The following is a 12,650-nucleotide window of genomic DNA, read 5'->3' on the forward strand; positions in this document are numbered from 1 at the left end:
GTGAAATTATGTGAAGGTGATTTTATAAAAAGTTCAACTACTCAAGCAAGGATGAAGAACTGAACTAGAACTGAACTAGAACTGAACTAGAACTAGAACTGAACTAGAACTGAACTAGAACTGACTAGACTGAACTAGAACGAACAGACTGAACTAGATGACTAGAACTGAACTAGAACTGAACTAGAACGTGAACTAGAACTGAACTAGAACTGAACTAGAACTGAACTAGAACTGAACTAGAACTGAACTAGAACTGAACTAGAACTAGAACTGAACTAGAACTGAACTAGAACTGAACTAGAACTGAACTAGAACTGAACTAGAACTGAACTAGAACTGAACTAGAACTGAACTAGAACTGAACTAGAACTGAACTAGAACTGAACTAGAACTGAACTAGAACTGAACTAGAACTGAACTAGAACTGAACTAGAACTGAACTAGAACTGAACTAGAACTGAACTAGAACTGAACTAGAACTGAACTAGAACTGAACTAGAACTGAACTAGAACTGAACTAGAACTGAACTAGAACTGAACTAGAACTGAACTAGAACTGAACTGAACTAGAACTGAACTAGAACTGAACTAGAACTGAACTAGAACTGAACTAGAACTGAACTAGAACTGAACTAGAACTGAACTAGAACTGAAATAGAACTGAACTAGAACTGAAATAGAACTGAACTAGAACTGAACTAGAACTGAACTAGAACTGAACTAGAACTGAACTAGAACTGAACTAGAACTGACTAGACTGAACTAGAACTGAACTAGAACTGAACTAGAACTGAACTAGAACTGAACTAGAACTGAACTAGAACTGAACTGAACTGAACTAGAACTGAACTAGAACTGAACTAGAACTGAACTAGAACTGAACTAGAACTGAACGAACTGAACTAGAACTGAACTAGAACTGAACTAGACTGAATAGAACTGACTAGAACTGAACTAGAACTGAACTAGAACGAACTAGAACTGAACTAGAACTGAACTAGAACTGAACTAGAACTGAACTAGAACTGAACTAGAACTGAACTAGAACTGAACTAGAACTGAACTAGAACTGAACTAGAACTGAACTAGAACTGACTAGAACTGAACTAGAACTGAACTAGAACTGAACTAGAACTGAACTACTAGAACTGAACTAGAACTGAACTAGAACTGAACTAGAACTGAACTAGAACTGAACTAGAACTGAACTAGAACTGAACTAGAACTGAACTAGAACTGAACTAGAACTGAACTAGAACTGACTAGAACTGAACTAGAACTGAACTAGAACTGAACTAGAACTGAACTAGAACTGAACTAGAACTGAACTAGAACTGAACTAGAACTGAACTAGAACTGAACTAGAACTGAACTAGAACTGCTAGAACTGAACTAGAACTGAACTAGAACTGAACTAGAACTGAACTAGAACTGAACTAGAACTGAACTAGAACTGAACTAGAACTGAACTAGAACTGAACTAGAACTGAACTAGAACTGAACTAGAACTGAACTAGAACTGAACTAGAACTGAACTAGAACTGAACTAGAACTGAACTAGAACTGAACTAGAACTGAACTAGAACTGAACTAGAACTGAACTAGAACTAGAACTGAACTAGAACTGAACTAGAACTGAACTAGAACTGAACTAGAACTGAACTAGAACTGAACTAGAACTGAACTAGAACTGAACTAGAACTGAACTAGAACTGAACTAGAACTGAACTAGAACTGAACTAAACTGAACTAGACTGAACTAGAACTGAACTAGAACTGAACTAGAACTGAACTAGAACTGAACTAGAACTGAACTAACTGAACTAGAACTGAACTAGAACTGAACTAGAACTGAACTAGAACTGAACTAGAACTGAACTAGAACTGAACTAGAACTGAACTAGAACTGAACTAGAACTGAACTAGAACTGAACTAGAACTGAACTAGAACTGAACTAGAACTGAACTAGAACTGAACTAGAACTGAACTAGAAACTGAACTAGAACTGAACTAGAACTGAACTAGAACTGAACTAAAAAATGAACTAGAACTGAACTAGAACTGAACTAGAACTGAACTAGAACTGAACTAGAACTGAACTAGAACTGAACTAGAACTGAACTAGAACTGAACTAGAACTGAACTAGAACTGAACTAGAACTGAACTAGAACTGAACTAGAACTGAACTAGAACTGAACTAGAACTGAACTAGAACTGAACTGAACTAGAACTGAACTAGAACGAACTAGAACTGAACTAGAACTGAACTAGAACTGAACTAGAACTGAACTAAAACTGAACTAGAACTAAACTAGAACTGAACTAGATCTAAACTAGAACTAAACTAGAATTGAACTAGAACTGTTGCGACAACGATTTTGAATTATTATTTTTTATACATATTTGGGAGGGTCAACTTCTTCATCTTGAATAATTACTTTTAAAGCTCTGACACTTTGCAATTGACAGTTTTGGTGACAGCTTCTTAAGATGGAAATTTTTGTCTGTTTATGCTTAATAACATTGAGATGCCAAAAATTTTGTCAATTGTTTGAGTTTGCATACTCACTCGCAAAAGAAAACATTTTCATGAATAAATTATCACTTTCGATGAAGGTTTATTTGGTCGCATACCACCAGATGAGGTGTTGAAATCAGTGGATAGTGTGGGCAGAAAAAAATAGTTTTTTAAATTTTTGGTCTGAGTTTAGAGGTAATTGACAGATAATAGCTTTAAGATAAATTTAATAATATAAACAAATATTGCTTAATATTTAAATCGAAATCGTGTAGACATCGGGGTCACAAAATGCTTATGGCATTTAAACAATCGATTAAAAACTGAAATCAACTTTGAAAGTGTTTTTAACACAAAACAAAGGATACAGGATAACAGTCCCTAGAAACTGTTGGGTATGACGAACAATTAAACGAGTTCATTGATGATTACCCTCGTGTTTGTAATAATGTTTGTTATTTTCATATTCTGACTGTTCAAATTGTTTGGCTCAAATAACTTTTTTATCTTATCTAGTATTTTTAATGAGTAAAAATTCGCATTAATATTTTTTTTATATTTTAACAAGAATGCATTCACTACTTAAAACCACTCGGCCAAGCCATCTGCGAAATAGCTGAGAGTGGAATGGAAAATATTAAATTTTAGCAAAAGCTGAAGAGTGGAATGGAAAAATATTAAATTTTAGCAAAAGCGATAAAATCTAATTAATATTATTTTTTCAAAAGTTATGACAGCCTTGTTAGACGACAAGGAATTTTTAATATGTCCAGAGAAATATTTAAAGAATTTATTGCTGAAATTATTGAGATAAAATCAGGAATGTAGAAAACACTTTGTTTTTAAATGAGATTGGAATGTTCAGTTCAGAATTTTTCAAAATCTTTTCAAGGACATTTTTTAGCATAACAAACTAGTCGAGTAATCGAATAACTGTAATTGACAATTTACATTTATTTGTTTGTCTCAAATCAGTTACTATGACAACCAATATTTTGACAGTAGTTCAACGAAAAACAACAAACTAAAGACCAGAACATTTATAAACGATAAAACCCTCCGTATTGTGAAAATAAAAGTAAACTAAAGACGAAAAACCAATTTCAATAAATTATTTTCTCAGAAACAGAACAAATTAAAAATGTGTTGAAACGAAAATAATTAGTTAAACCAAAAAAAAAAAAAATCAAAAATAAAACAACATAAAAATTACGACACCAACAATTGCAACAACAAATCCAAACCCAAGAAACCCTAAAAGAATTTTAGCCAAAAAAGCTACAAAAAAGGCAAAGAAAAGAACACTTTTGAAAAATGTAAGAAAAGAAAAAAAAACACAACAGTCAAAGAAGAAGAACCAGAAATCGCGCAAACATCCGGTCTTGAAATTCCACAAGAACCACAAAAACAAAATAATAACATTAATATCAAACGTAGCAGGCAACAACAATTTATTTTAAGACTTTTTGAAAGAACAACAACAAAAACAACTGCAATAATAATAAAATATAACAAAAAAGGACGTCAAGCGGGAGAAAATTTAGCAACCGAGATCGAGAGATACACTGTTAAAAAAAACAGACCTTTGCGAAAAATGTATTTAAATTTTTGAACCATAGATAAGTTCAGTTCTAGTTCAGTTCTAGTTCAGTTCTAGTTCAGTTCTAGTTCAGTTCTAGTTCAGTTCTAGTTCAGTTCTAGTTCAGTTCTAGTTCAGTTTCTAGTTCAGTTCTAGTTCAGTTCTAGTTCAGTTCTAGTTCAGTTCTAGTTTAGTTCTAGTTCAGTTCTTTCAGTTCTAGTTCAGTTCTAGTTCAGTTCTAGTTCAGTTCTAGTTCAGTTCTAGTTCAGTTTCTAGTTCAGTTCTAGTTCAGTTCTAGTTCAGTTCAGTTCAGTTCTAGTTCAGTTCTAGTTCAGTTCTATTCAGTTCTAGTTCAGTTCTAGTTCAGTTCTAGTTCAGTTCTAGTTCAGTTCTAGTTCAGTTCTAGTTCAGTTCTAGTTCAGTTCTAGTTCAGTTCTAGTTCAGTTCTAGTTCAGTTCTAGTTCAGTTCTAGTTCAGTTCTAGTTCAGTTCTAGTTCAGTTCTAGTTCAGTTCTAGTTCAGTTCTAGTTCAGTTCTAGTTCAGTTCTAGTTCAGTTCTAGTTCAGTTCTAGTTCAGTTTAGTTCAGTTCTAGTTCAGTTCTAATTCAGTTCTAGTTCAGTTCTAGTTCAGTTTCTATTTCAGTTCTAGTTCAGTTCTAGTTCAGTTTTAGTTCAGTTCTAGTTCAGTTCTAGTTCAGTTCTAGTTCAGTTCTAGTTCAGTTCTAGTTCAGTTCTAGTTCAGTTCTAGTTCAGTTCTAGTTCAGTTCTAGTTCAGTTCTAGTTCAGTTCTAGTTCAGTTCTAGTTCAGTTCTAGTTCAGTTCTAGTTCAGTTCTAGTTCAGTTCTAGTTCAGTTCTAGTTCAGTTCTAGTTCAGTTCTAGTTCAGTTCTAGTTCAGTTCTAGTTCAGTTCTAGTTCAGTTCTAGTTCAGTTCTAGTTCAGTTCTAGTTCAGTTCTAGTTCAGTTCTAGTTCAGTTCTAGTTCAGTCTAGTTCAGTTCTAGTTCAGTTCTAGTTCAGTTCTAGTTCAGTTCTAGTTCAGTTCTAGTTCAGTTCTAGTTCAGTTCTAGTTCAGTTTCTAGTTCAGTTCTAGTTCAGTTCTAGTTCAGTTCTAGTTCAGTTCTAGGTTCAGTTCTAGTTCAGTTTCTAGTTTCAGTTCTAGTTCAGTTCTAGTTCAGTTCTAGTTCAGTTCCATTTCAGTTTCAATGTGATCCAAGCTTGGGATCTATTTCAGCTAACTTCTTGTTTCTGCTTCGCATTAGCAAATTTTTACTTGATCGGTACTACCGAGTCTTGCTCTCTTTTAATGATATGATCCTTGTCTAGATATTATATACGCGCCAACCCGAAAGATTATCAAAGTTTAAAATATCTTTCTTTCCGTGTACTTTAGATAAAAAACCTCTTTTATATCGAAAAGAATTGAAGGACGGACAAAAGGACGCCAAAAAAACAGAAAAACGAATAAAAAACAAAAACAACATACAATTATGATGGCTACTGTCTACAACATCAGCAACAACATTCCAAAGAATTTAAAACAAATGTTATGAATAATGATGATAATAATATTGTTGAATTGCAGTAACAACAACATCAACATCGGCACGTCTACTACCACTCTTTAGCTGATATTACTGGTCTGCTCTCACCACTTCAAGCTTCTATAGAAAAATTTGGCGACCATGGAATTGCAATATTTTAGGCTGTCTCGCTATATCGACGTCGAAATTATGAAAAATGTGTTGAGGTGTGCAATGCAATGTTACAAGCAGGTCACGAAAATAATGTCCAAATGTTTAATACACCACCGGATGAAGAAGAGGAAATGGTAATGGTACAGCAACAGTTGGCGGTAGTGGTGGTGAAGAGTTGTTATTGAACAATAGCTATGGCAGTAGTAGTGGTGGTATTGGTGTTAGTACTACCAGTGCCGGTATAAGTAACAACAGTAGCATTCAAAGATACAGTAGCAATTTGCAACGCATGGCCGTCAGGCAGGGTGGACGCCAACGTGGCATTTATGGCAACAATGTTTCTTCATCTTCTTCGTCTTCTACTTCGACAACTGCAACAACAATTGCTAACCAATTTCTACAACAATTTTCTTCTTCAACGTCGTCGTCATCATCGTTTAGCATCATGCCCCACGTGGATGATGGAAGGCGTTTGGCAATTAAAATGCGCGCACTTACGCAACGCATCTATATTGATGGACTTGGAAACCAATGATGCAGATGATGCCGGTAAGTAATGGTTGCTTGTTTTTTTTTTCATTGAATGTTTCAAGGATTTCCTTTTTTTATGTTTGTATTTATGTAAGTACTTTTACAAGACGTTTTTAAGTGTTTTTTCATTATAATTTAGAAGGAGTTTCTTCTTGGAGTAAATTGAGAAGAGTGTTTAGTAGCGCTAACATTTAAATAAGGAAGTTTATTTAAAAATATTTGGTTAACTACATAGTTTAGATTCTGAGCGTGTATTTCTAGTTCAGTTCTAGTTCAGTTCTAGTTCAGTTCTAGTTTAGTTCTAGTTCGGTTCTAGTTCAGTTTCTAGTTCAGTTCTAGTTCAGTTCTAGTTCAGTTCTAATTCAGTTCAAGTTCAGTTAGTTCAGTCTAGTTCAGTTCTAGTTCAGTTCTAGTTCAGTTCTAGTTCAGTTCTAGTTCAGTTCTAGTTCAGTTCTAGTTCAGTTCTAGTTCAGTTCTAGTTCGTTCTAGTTCGTTCTAGTTCAGTTCTAGTTCAGTTAGTTACTAGGTCAGTTCTAGTTCAGTTCTAGTTCAGTCTAGTTCAGTTCTAGTTCAGTTCTAGTTCAGTTCTAGTCAGTTCTAGTTCAGTTCTAGTTCAGTTCTAGTTCAGTTCTAGTTCAGTTCTAGTTCAGTTCAGTTCTAGTTCAGTTCTAGTTCAGTTCTAGTTCAGTTCTAGTTCAGTTCTAGTTCAGTTCTAGTTCAGTTCTAGTTCAGTTCTAGTTCAGTTCTAGTTCAGTTCTAGTTCTAGTTCAGTTCAGTTCTAGTTCAGTTCTAGTTCAGTTCTAGTTCAGTTCTAGTTCAGTTCTAGTTCAGTTCTAGTTCAGTTCTAGTTCAGTTCTAGTTCAGTTTAGTTCAGTTCTAGTTCAGTTCTAGTTCAGTTCTAGTTCAGTTCTAGTTCAGTTCTAGTTCAGTTCTAGTTCAGTTCTAGTTCAGTTCTAGTTCAGTTTCTAGTTCAGTTCTAGTTCAGTTCTAGTTCAGTTCTAGTTCAGTTCTAGTTCAGTTCTAGTTCAGTTCTAGTTCAGTTCTAGTTCAGTTCTAGTTCAGTTCTAGTTCAGTTCTAGTTCAGTTTTCTAGTTCAGTTCTAGTTCAGTTCTAGTTCAGTTCTAGTTCAGTTCTAGTTCAGTTCTAGTTCAGTTCTAGTTCAGTTCTAGTTCAGTTCTAGTTCAGTTCTAGTTCAGTTCTAGTTCAGTTCTAGTTCAGTTCTAGTTCAGTTCTAGTTCAGTTCTAGTTCAGTTCTAGTTCAGTTCTAGTTCAGTTCTAGTTCAGTTCTAGTTCAGTTCTAGTTCAGTTCTAGTTCAGTTCTAGTTCAGTTCTAGTTCAGTTCTAGTTCAGTTCTAGTTCAGTTCTAGTTCAGTTCTAGTTCAGTTCTAGTTCAGTTCTAGTTCAGTTCTAGTTCAGTTCTAGTTCAGTTCTAGTTCAGTTCTAGTTCAGTTCTAGTTCAGTTCTAGTTCAGTTCTAGTTCAGTTCTAGTTCAGTTCTAGTTCAGTTCTAGTTCAGTTCTAGTCAGTCTAGTTTCAGTTCGTTCAGTTCTAGTTCAGTTTCTAGTTCAGTTCTAGTTCAGTTCTAGTTCAGTTCTAGTTCAGTTCTAGTTTCAGCTCTAGTTTAGTTCTAGTTCAGTTCTAGTTCAGCTCTAGTTTAGTTCTAGTTCAGTTCTAGTTCAGCTCAGTTCTAGTTCAGCTCAGTTCTAGTTCAGCTCAGTTCTAGTTCAGCTCAGTTCTAGATCAGCTCAGTTCTAGTTCAGCTCAGTTCTAGTTCAGCTCAGTTCTAGTTCAGCTCAGTTCTAGTTCTAGTTCAGTTCAGTTCTAGTTCAGTTCATTTCTAGTTCAGTTCAGTTCAGTTCAGTTCTAGTTCTAGTTCAGTTCTAGTTCAGTTCAGTTCAGTTCTAGTTCAGTTCTAGTTCAGTTCTAGTTCAGTTCTAGTTCAGTCTAGTTCAGTTCTAGTTCAGTTCTAGTTCAGTTCTAGTTCAGTTCTAGTTCAGTTCTAGTTCAGTTCTAGTTCAGTTCTAGTTCAGTTCTAGTTCAGTTCTAGTTCAGTTCTAGTTCAGTTCTAGTTCAGTTCTAGTTCAGTTCTAGTTCAGTTCTAGTTCAGTTCTAGTTCAGTTCTAGTTCAGTTCTAGTTCAGTTCTAGTTCAGTTCTAGTTCAGTTCTAGTTCAGTTCTAGTTCAGTTCTAGTTCAGTTTCTAGTTCAGTTCTAGTTCAGTTCTAGTTCTAGTTCAGTTCTAGTTCAGTTCTAGTTCAGTTCTAGTTCAGTTCTAGTTCAGTTCTAGTTCAGTTCTAGTTCAGTTCTAGTTCAGTTCTAGTTCAGTTCTAGTTCAGTTCTAGTTCAGTTCTAGTTCAGTTCTAGTTCAGTTCTAGTTCAGTTCTAGTTCAGTTCTAGTTCAGTTCTAGTTCAGTTCTAGTTCAGTTCTAGTTCAGTTCTAGTTCAGTTCTAGTTCAGTTCTAGTTCAGTTCTAGTTCTTTCTAGTTCAGTTCTAGTTCAGTTCTAGTTCAGTTCTAGTTCAGTTCTAGTTCCGTTCTAGTTCAGTTCTAGTTCAGTTCTAGTTCAGTTCTATTTCAGTTCTAGTTCAGTTCTAGTTCAGTTTCTAGTTCAGTTCTAGTTCAGTTCTAGTTCCGTTCTAGTTCAGTTCTAGTTCAGTTCTAGTTCAGTTCTAGTTCAGTCTAGTTCAGTTTCTAGTTCAGTTCTAGTTCAGTTCTAGTTCAGTTCTAGTTCAGTTCTAGTTCAGTTCTAGTTCAGTTCTAGTTCAGTTCTATCAGTTCTAGTTCTAGTTCAGTTCTAGTTCAGTTCTAGTTCAGTTCTAGTTCAGTTCTAGTTCAGTTCTAGTTCAGTTCTAGTTCAGTCTAGTTCAGTTCTAGTTCAGTTCTAGTTCAGTTCTAGTTCAGTTCTAGTTCAGTTCTAGTTCAGTTCTAGTTCAGTTCTAGTTCAGTTCTAGTTCAGTTCTAGTTCAGTTCTAGTTCAGTTCTAGTTCAGTTCTAGTTCAGTTCTAGTTCAGTTCTAGTTCAGTCTAGTTCAGTTCTAGTTCAGTTCTAGTTCAGTTTCTAGTTCAGTTCTAGTTCAGTTCTAGTTCAGTTCTAGTTCAGTTCTAGTCAGTTTAGTTCAGTTCTAGTTCAGTTCTAGTTCAGTTCTAGTTCAGTTCTAGTTCAGTTCTAGTTCAGTTCTAGTTCAGTTCTAGTTCAGTTCTAGTTCAGTTCTAGTTCAGTTCTAGTTCAGTTCTAGTTCAGTTCTAGTTCAGTTCTATTTCAGTTCTAGTTCAGTTCTAGTTCAATTCTAGTTCAGTTCTAGTTCAGTTCTAGTTCAGTTCTAGTTTAGTTCAGCTTCCCAATAAACTATGAGAACATTTCCAAACGTAGAAATGGTTCGACCGGATATTATTCCAAAACGAATTCTGCGGCTAAAGCTTTATATGAGATGCCGTAGGTTGTAGTGTTGTGGAAATCTTCTTGGCAGTAGTAGTATCAATTTAAGGTCAGTAATTTCTATCAAATAATGTAACTCAATTCCTGTTTAACAATTCTCGTACATTCCCAATATCCTTTTAAATTCTTAACAACAAATTATCAAATAAAGAGTAAATTTCATCATAAATATTCTTCTCTAAAATGTCATATGAAAAATGTCTTTCATTACATCGAATCACCGACATAAAATAGAATTCATAAACAAAATAATATTAAAATATGGCCAACAAAATGACATTCTAATGTAAAGTTATGGCCAACAGTAACATCATATCAGCCAAGTTAATACAACTTAAAAAACGAACTAATACAATTTTTGTGACAAATAATAATACAAAAAAAAAAACAACTCACAAGAATGGTCAAGCGCATCAAATAACAAATCTAAGAAGTCATCACGATGTGAACGAACGTACAGGAGGGTTATTAAAAAATAAACCACAGAGTAATAGAATCTCTACTATGTTGTAAGCAACAAAATCATCACAGAAAAACCAACAACAAACATTACCTACATCAATCGACCAGTACCACATTCAAACAACTAGTACATTATAGTATTTGCGAGTAAAACGAACTAACAAAACATGTTAGGAGGCAAGTAGTAAGTAGAAGGAGTAATACATGTGCTGCATGGACAACACAACACTAACATCAAGAAACACACACAAGAATTGTGAAACACTTATACTTAATTATGATGATAATACATAAACCTTAACCTCAAGAAGAATTTAATCCAACAATATGACCGACATTCCATGTAATAATATGCAACTTTAAGAACTCAAGTGAGCAGAATTGAAAGAAGAATTTTCAAATAAAATTACAACGAGTTCTATATTCGGCTGCGCCGAATAGTATAAACCCTTCACCATAAGTAATATGCTTTTTTAAATTATTATCTTTTTTTTTACTTATTCCCAATCCTGCACAATTTTCCATAAATTTTTTTTACGAAATATTCAGCGGTTGCCTTGGTAAGAGATACACCTGGGGCATTCATGAAATAGATTTCAGCAAACATACAGTAGGACATGGCCTAATCGACTCCGTAAAATTATTGTCTATAAGTTACAAATGGAATGATAATATAATATATACCCTTCCCACTAAGGTGAAGGGTATAAAATTGTATGCTTCCAGTTGTATGTTTGAATATATGTATAATATATGTCCACAAGATGTTTTTCTTTTCTGCTCCTTTCTTGCATTCATCTTTAGTTCCTTCGTTGTTTGGTTCGTTCGCTTGTATTCTTCAGCTTGGTACTTCTTCTTAACCACATTACAGCAACCGCCGCGTCTTGATATTAGTGGACACGTCGATGTATAAAACTGAAAATGGACTATGGGGTTGTATGAACGAGTGTATGAAGGCAACAATAATGCACTATGGCTCGGATGCTAAGAAAATATGTTAAGTTTATTTGTACACATAGGTTCTGGCATTAGTTCAGTTCTAGTTCAATTCTAGTTCAATTCTAGTTCAGTTCTAGTTCAGTTCTAGTTCAGTTCTAGTTCAGTCAGTTCCAGTTCAGTTCTAGTTCAGGTTCTAGTTCAGTTCTAGTTCAGTTCTAGTTCAGTTCTAGTTCAGTTCTAGTTCAGTTCTAGTTCAGTTCTAGTTCAGTTCTAGTTCAGTTCTAGTTCAGTTCTAGTTCAGTTCTAGTTCAGTTCTAGTTCAGTTCTAGTTCAGTTCTAGTTCAGTTCTAGTTCAGTTCTAGTTCAGTTCTAGTTCAGTTCTAGTTCAGTTCTAGTTCAGTTCTAGTTCAGTTCTAGTTCAGTTCTAGTTCAGTTCTAGTTCAGTTCTAGTTCAGTTCTAGTTCAGTTCTAGTTCAGTTCTAGTTCAGTTCTAGTTCAGTTCTAGTTCAGTTCTAGTTCAGTTCTAGTTCGGTTCTAGTTCAGTTCTAGTTCAGTTCTAGTTCAGTTCTAGTTCAGTTCTAGTTCAGTTCTAGTTCAGTTCTAGTTCAGTTCTAGTTCAGTTCTAGTTCAGTTCTAGTTCAGTTCTAGTTCAGTTCTAGTTCAGTTCTAGTTCAGTTCTAGTTCAGTTCTAGTTCAGTTCTAGTTCAGTTCTAGTTCAGTTCTAGTTCAGTTCTAGTTCAGTTCTAGTTCAGTTCTAGTTCAGTTCTAGTTCAGTTCTAGTTCAGTTCTAGTTCAGTTCTAGTTTCAGTTCTAGTCAGTTCTAGTTCAGTTCTAGTTCAGTTCTAGTTCAGTTCTAGTTCAGTTCTAGTTCAGTTCTAGTTCAGTTCTAGTTCAGTTCTAGTTCAGTTCTATTCAGTTCTAGTTCAGTCTAGTTCAGTTCTAGTTCAGGTTCTAGTTCAGTTCTCGTTCAGTTCTAGTTCAGTTCTAGTTCAGTTCTAGTTCAGTTCTAGTTCAGTTCTAGTCAGTTCTAGTTCAGTTCTGAAGTTCAGTTCTAGTTCAGTTCTAGTTCAGTTCTAGTTCAGTTCTAGTTCAGTTCTAGTTCAGTTCTAGTTCAGTTCTAGTTCAGTTCTAGTTCAGTTCTAGTTCAGTTCTAGTTCAGTTCTAGTTCAGTTCTAGTTCAGTTCTAGTTCAGTCTAGTTCAGTTTCAGTTCAGTTCTAGTTCAGTTCTAGTTCAGTTCTAGTTCAGTTCTAGTTCAGTTCTAGTTCAGTTCTAGTTCAGTTCTAGTTCAGTTTTAGTTCAGTTCTAGTTCAGTTCTAGTTCATTTCTAGTTCAGTTCTAGTTCATTTCTAGTTCAGTTCTATTTCAGTTCTAGTTCAGTTCTAGTTCAGTTCTAGTTCAGTTCTAGTTCAGTTCTAGTTCAGTTCTAGTTCAGTTCTAGTTTAGTTCTAGTTCAGTTCTAGTTCAGTTCTAGTTCAGTTCTAGTTCAGTTCTA

At 34.7% G+C, this 12,650-nt stretch overlaps 1 protein-coding gene across 1 annotated transcript in view; it reads left to right on the plus strand.

Annotated features, from left to right (window-relative positions):
- The window catches only part of LOC119612394 (tetratricopeptide repeat protein 8), a 30,626-nt gene that overhangs the window by 15,009 nt on the left and 2,967 nt on the right, over window positions 1-12,650 (plus strand). The window contains 4 exon segments of the mRNA XM_037968200.1: window positions 5,768-5,801; window positions 5,804-5,923; window positions 5,926-6,242; window positions 6,244-6,343. Of these exon segments, the coding sequence (XP_037824128.1) occupies window positions 5,768-5,801; window positions 5,804-5,923; window positions 5,926-6,242; window positions 6,244-6,343 (571 nt within the window).

Source organism: Lucilia sericata, unplaced genomic scaffold (genome assembly GCF_015586225.1).
Source record: "Lucilia sericata isolate MDLA Ls3-8-SP2 unplaced genomic scaffold, ASM1558622v1 Contig001680F_arrow, whole genome shotgun sequence".
NCBI classification, from domain to species: domain Eukaryota; kingdom Metazoa; phylum Arthropoda; class Insecta; order Diptera; family Calliphoridae; genus Lucilia; species Lucilia sericata.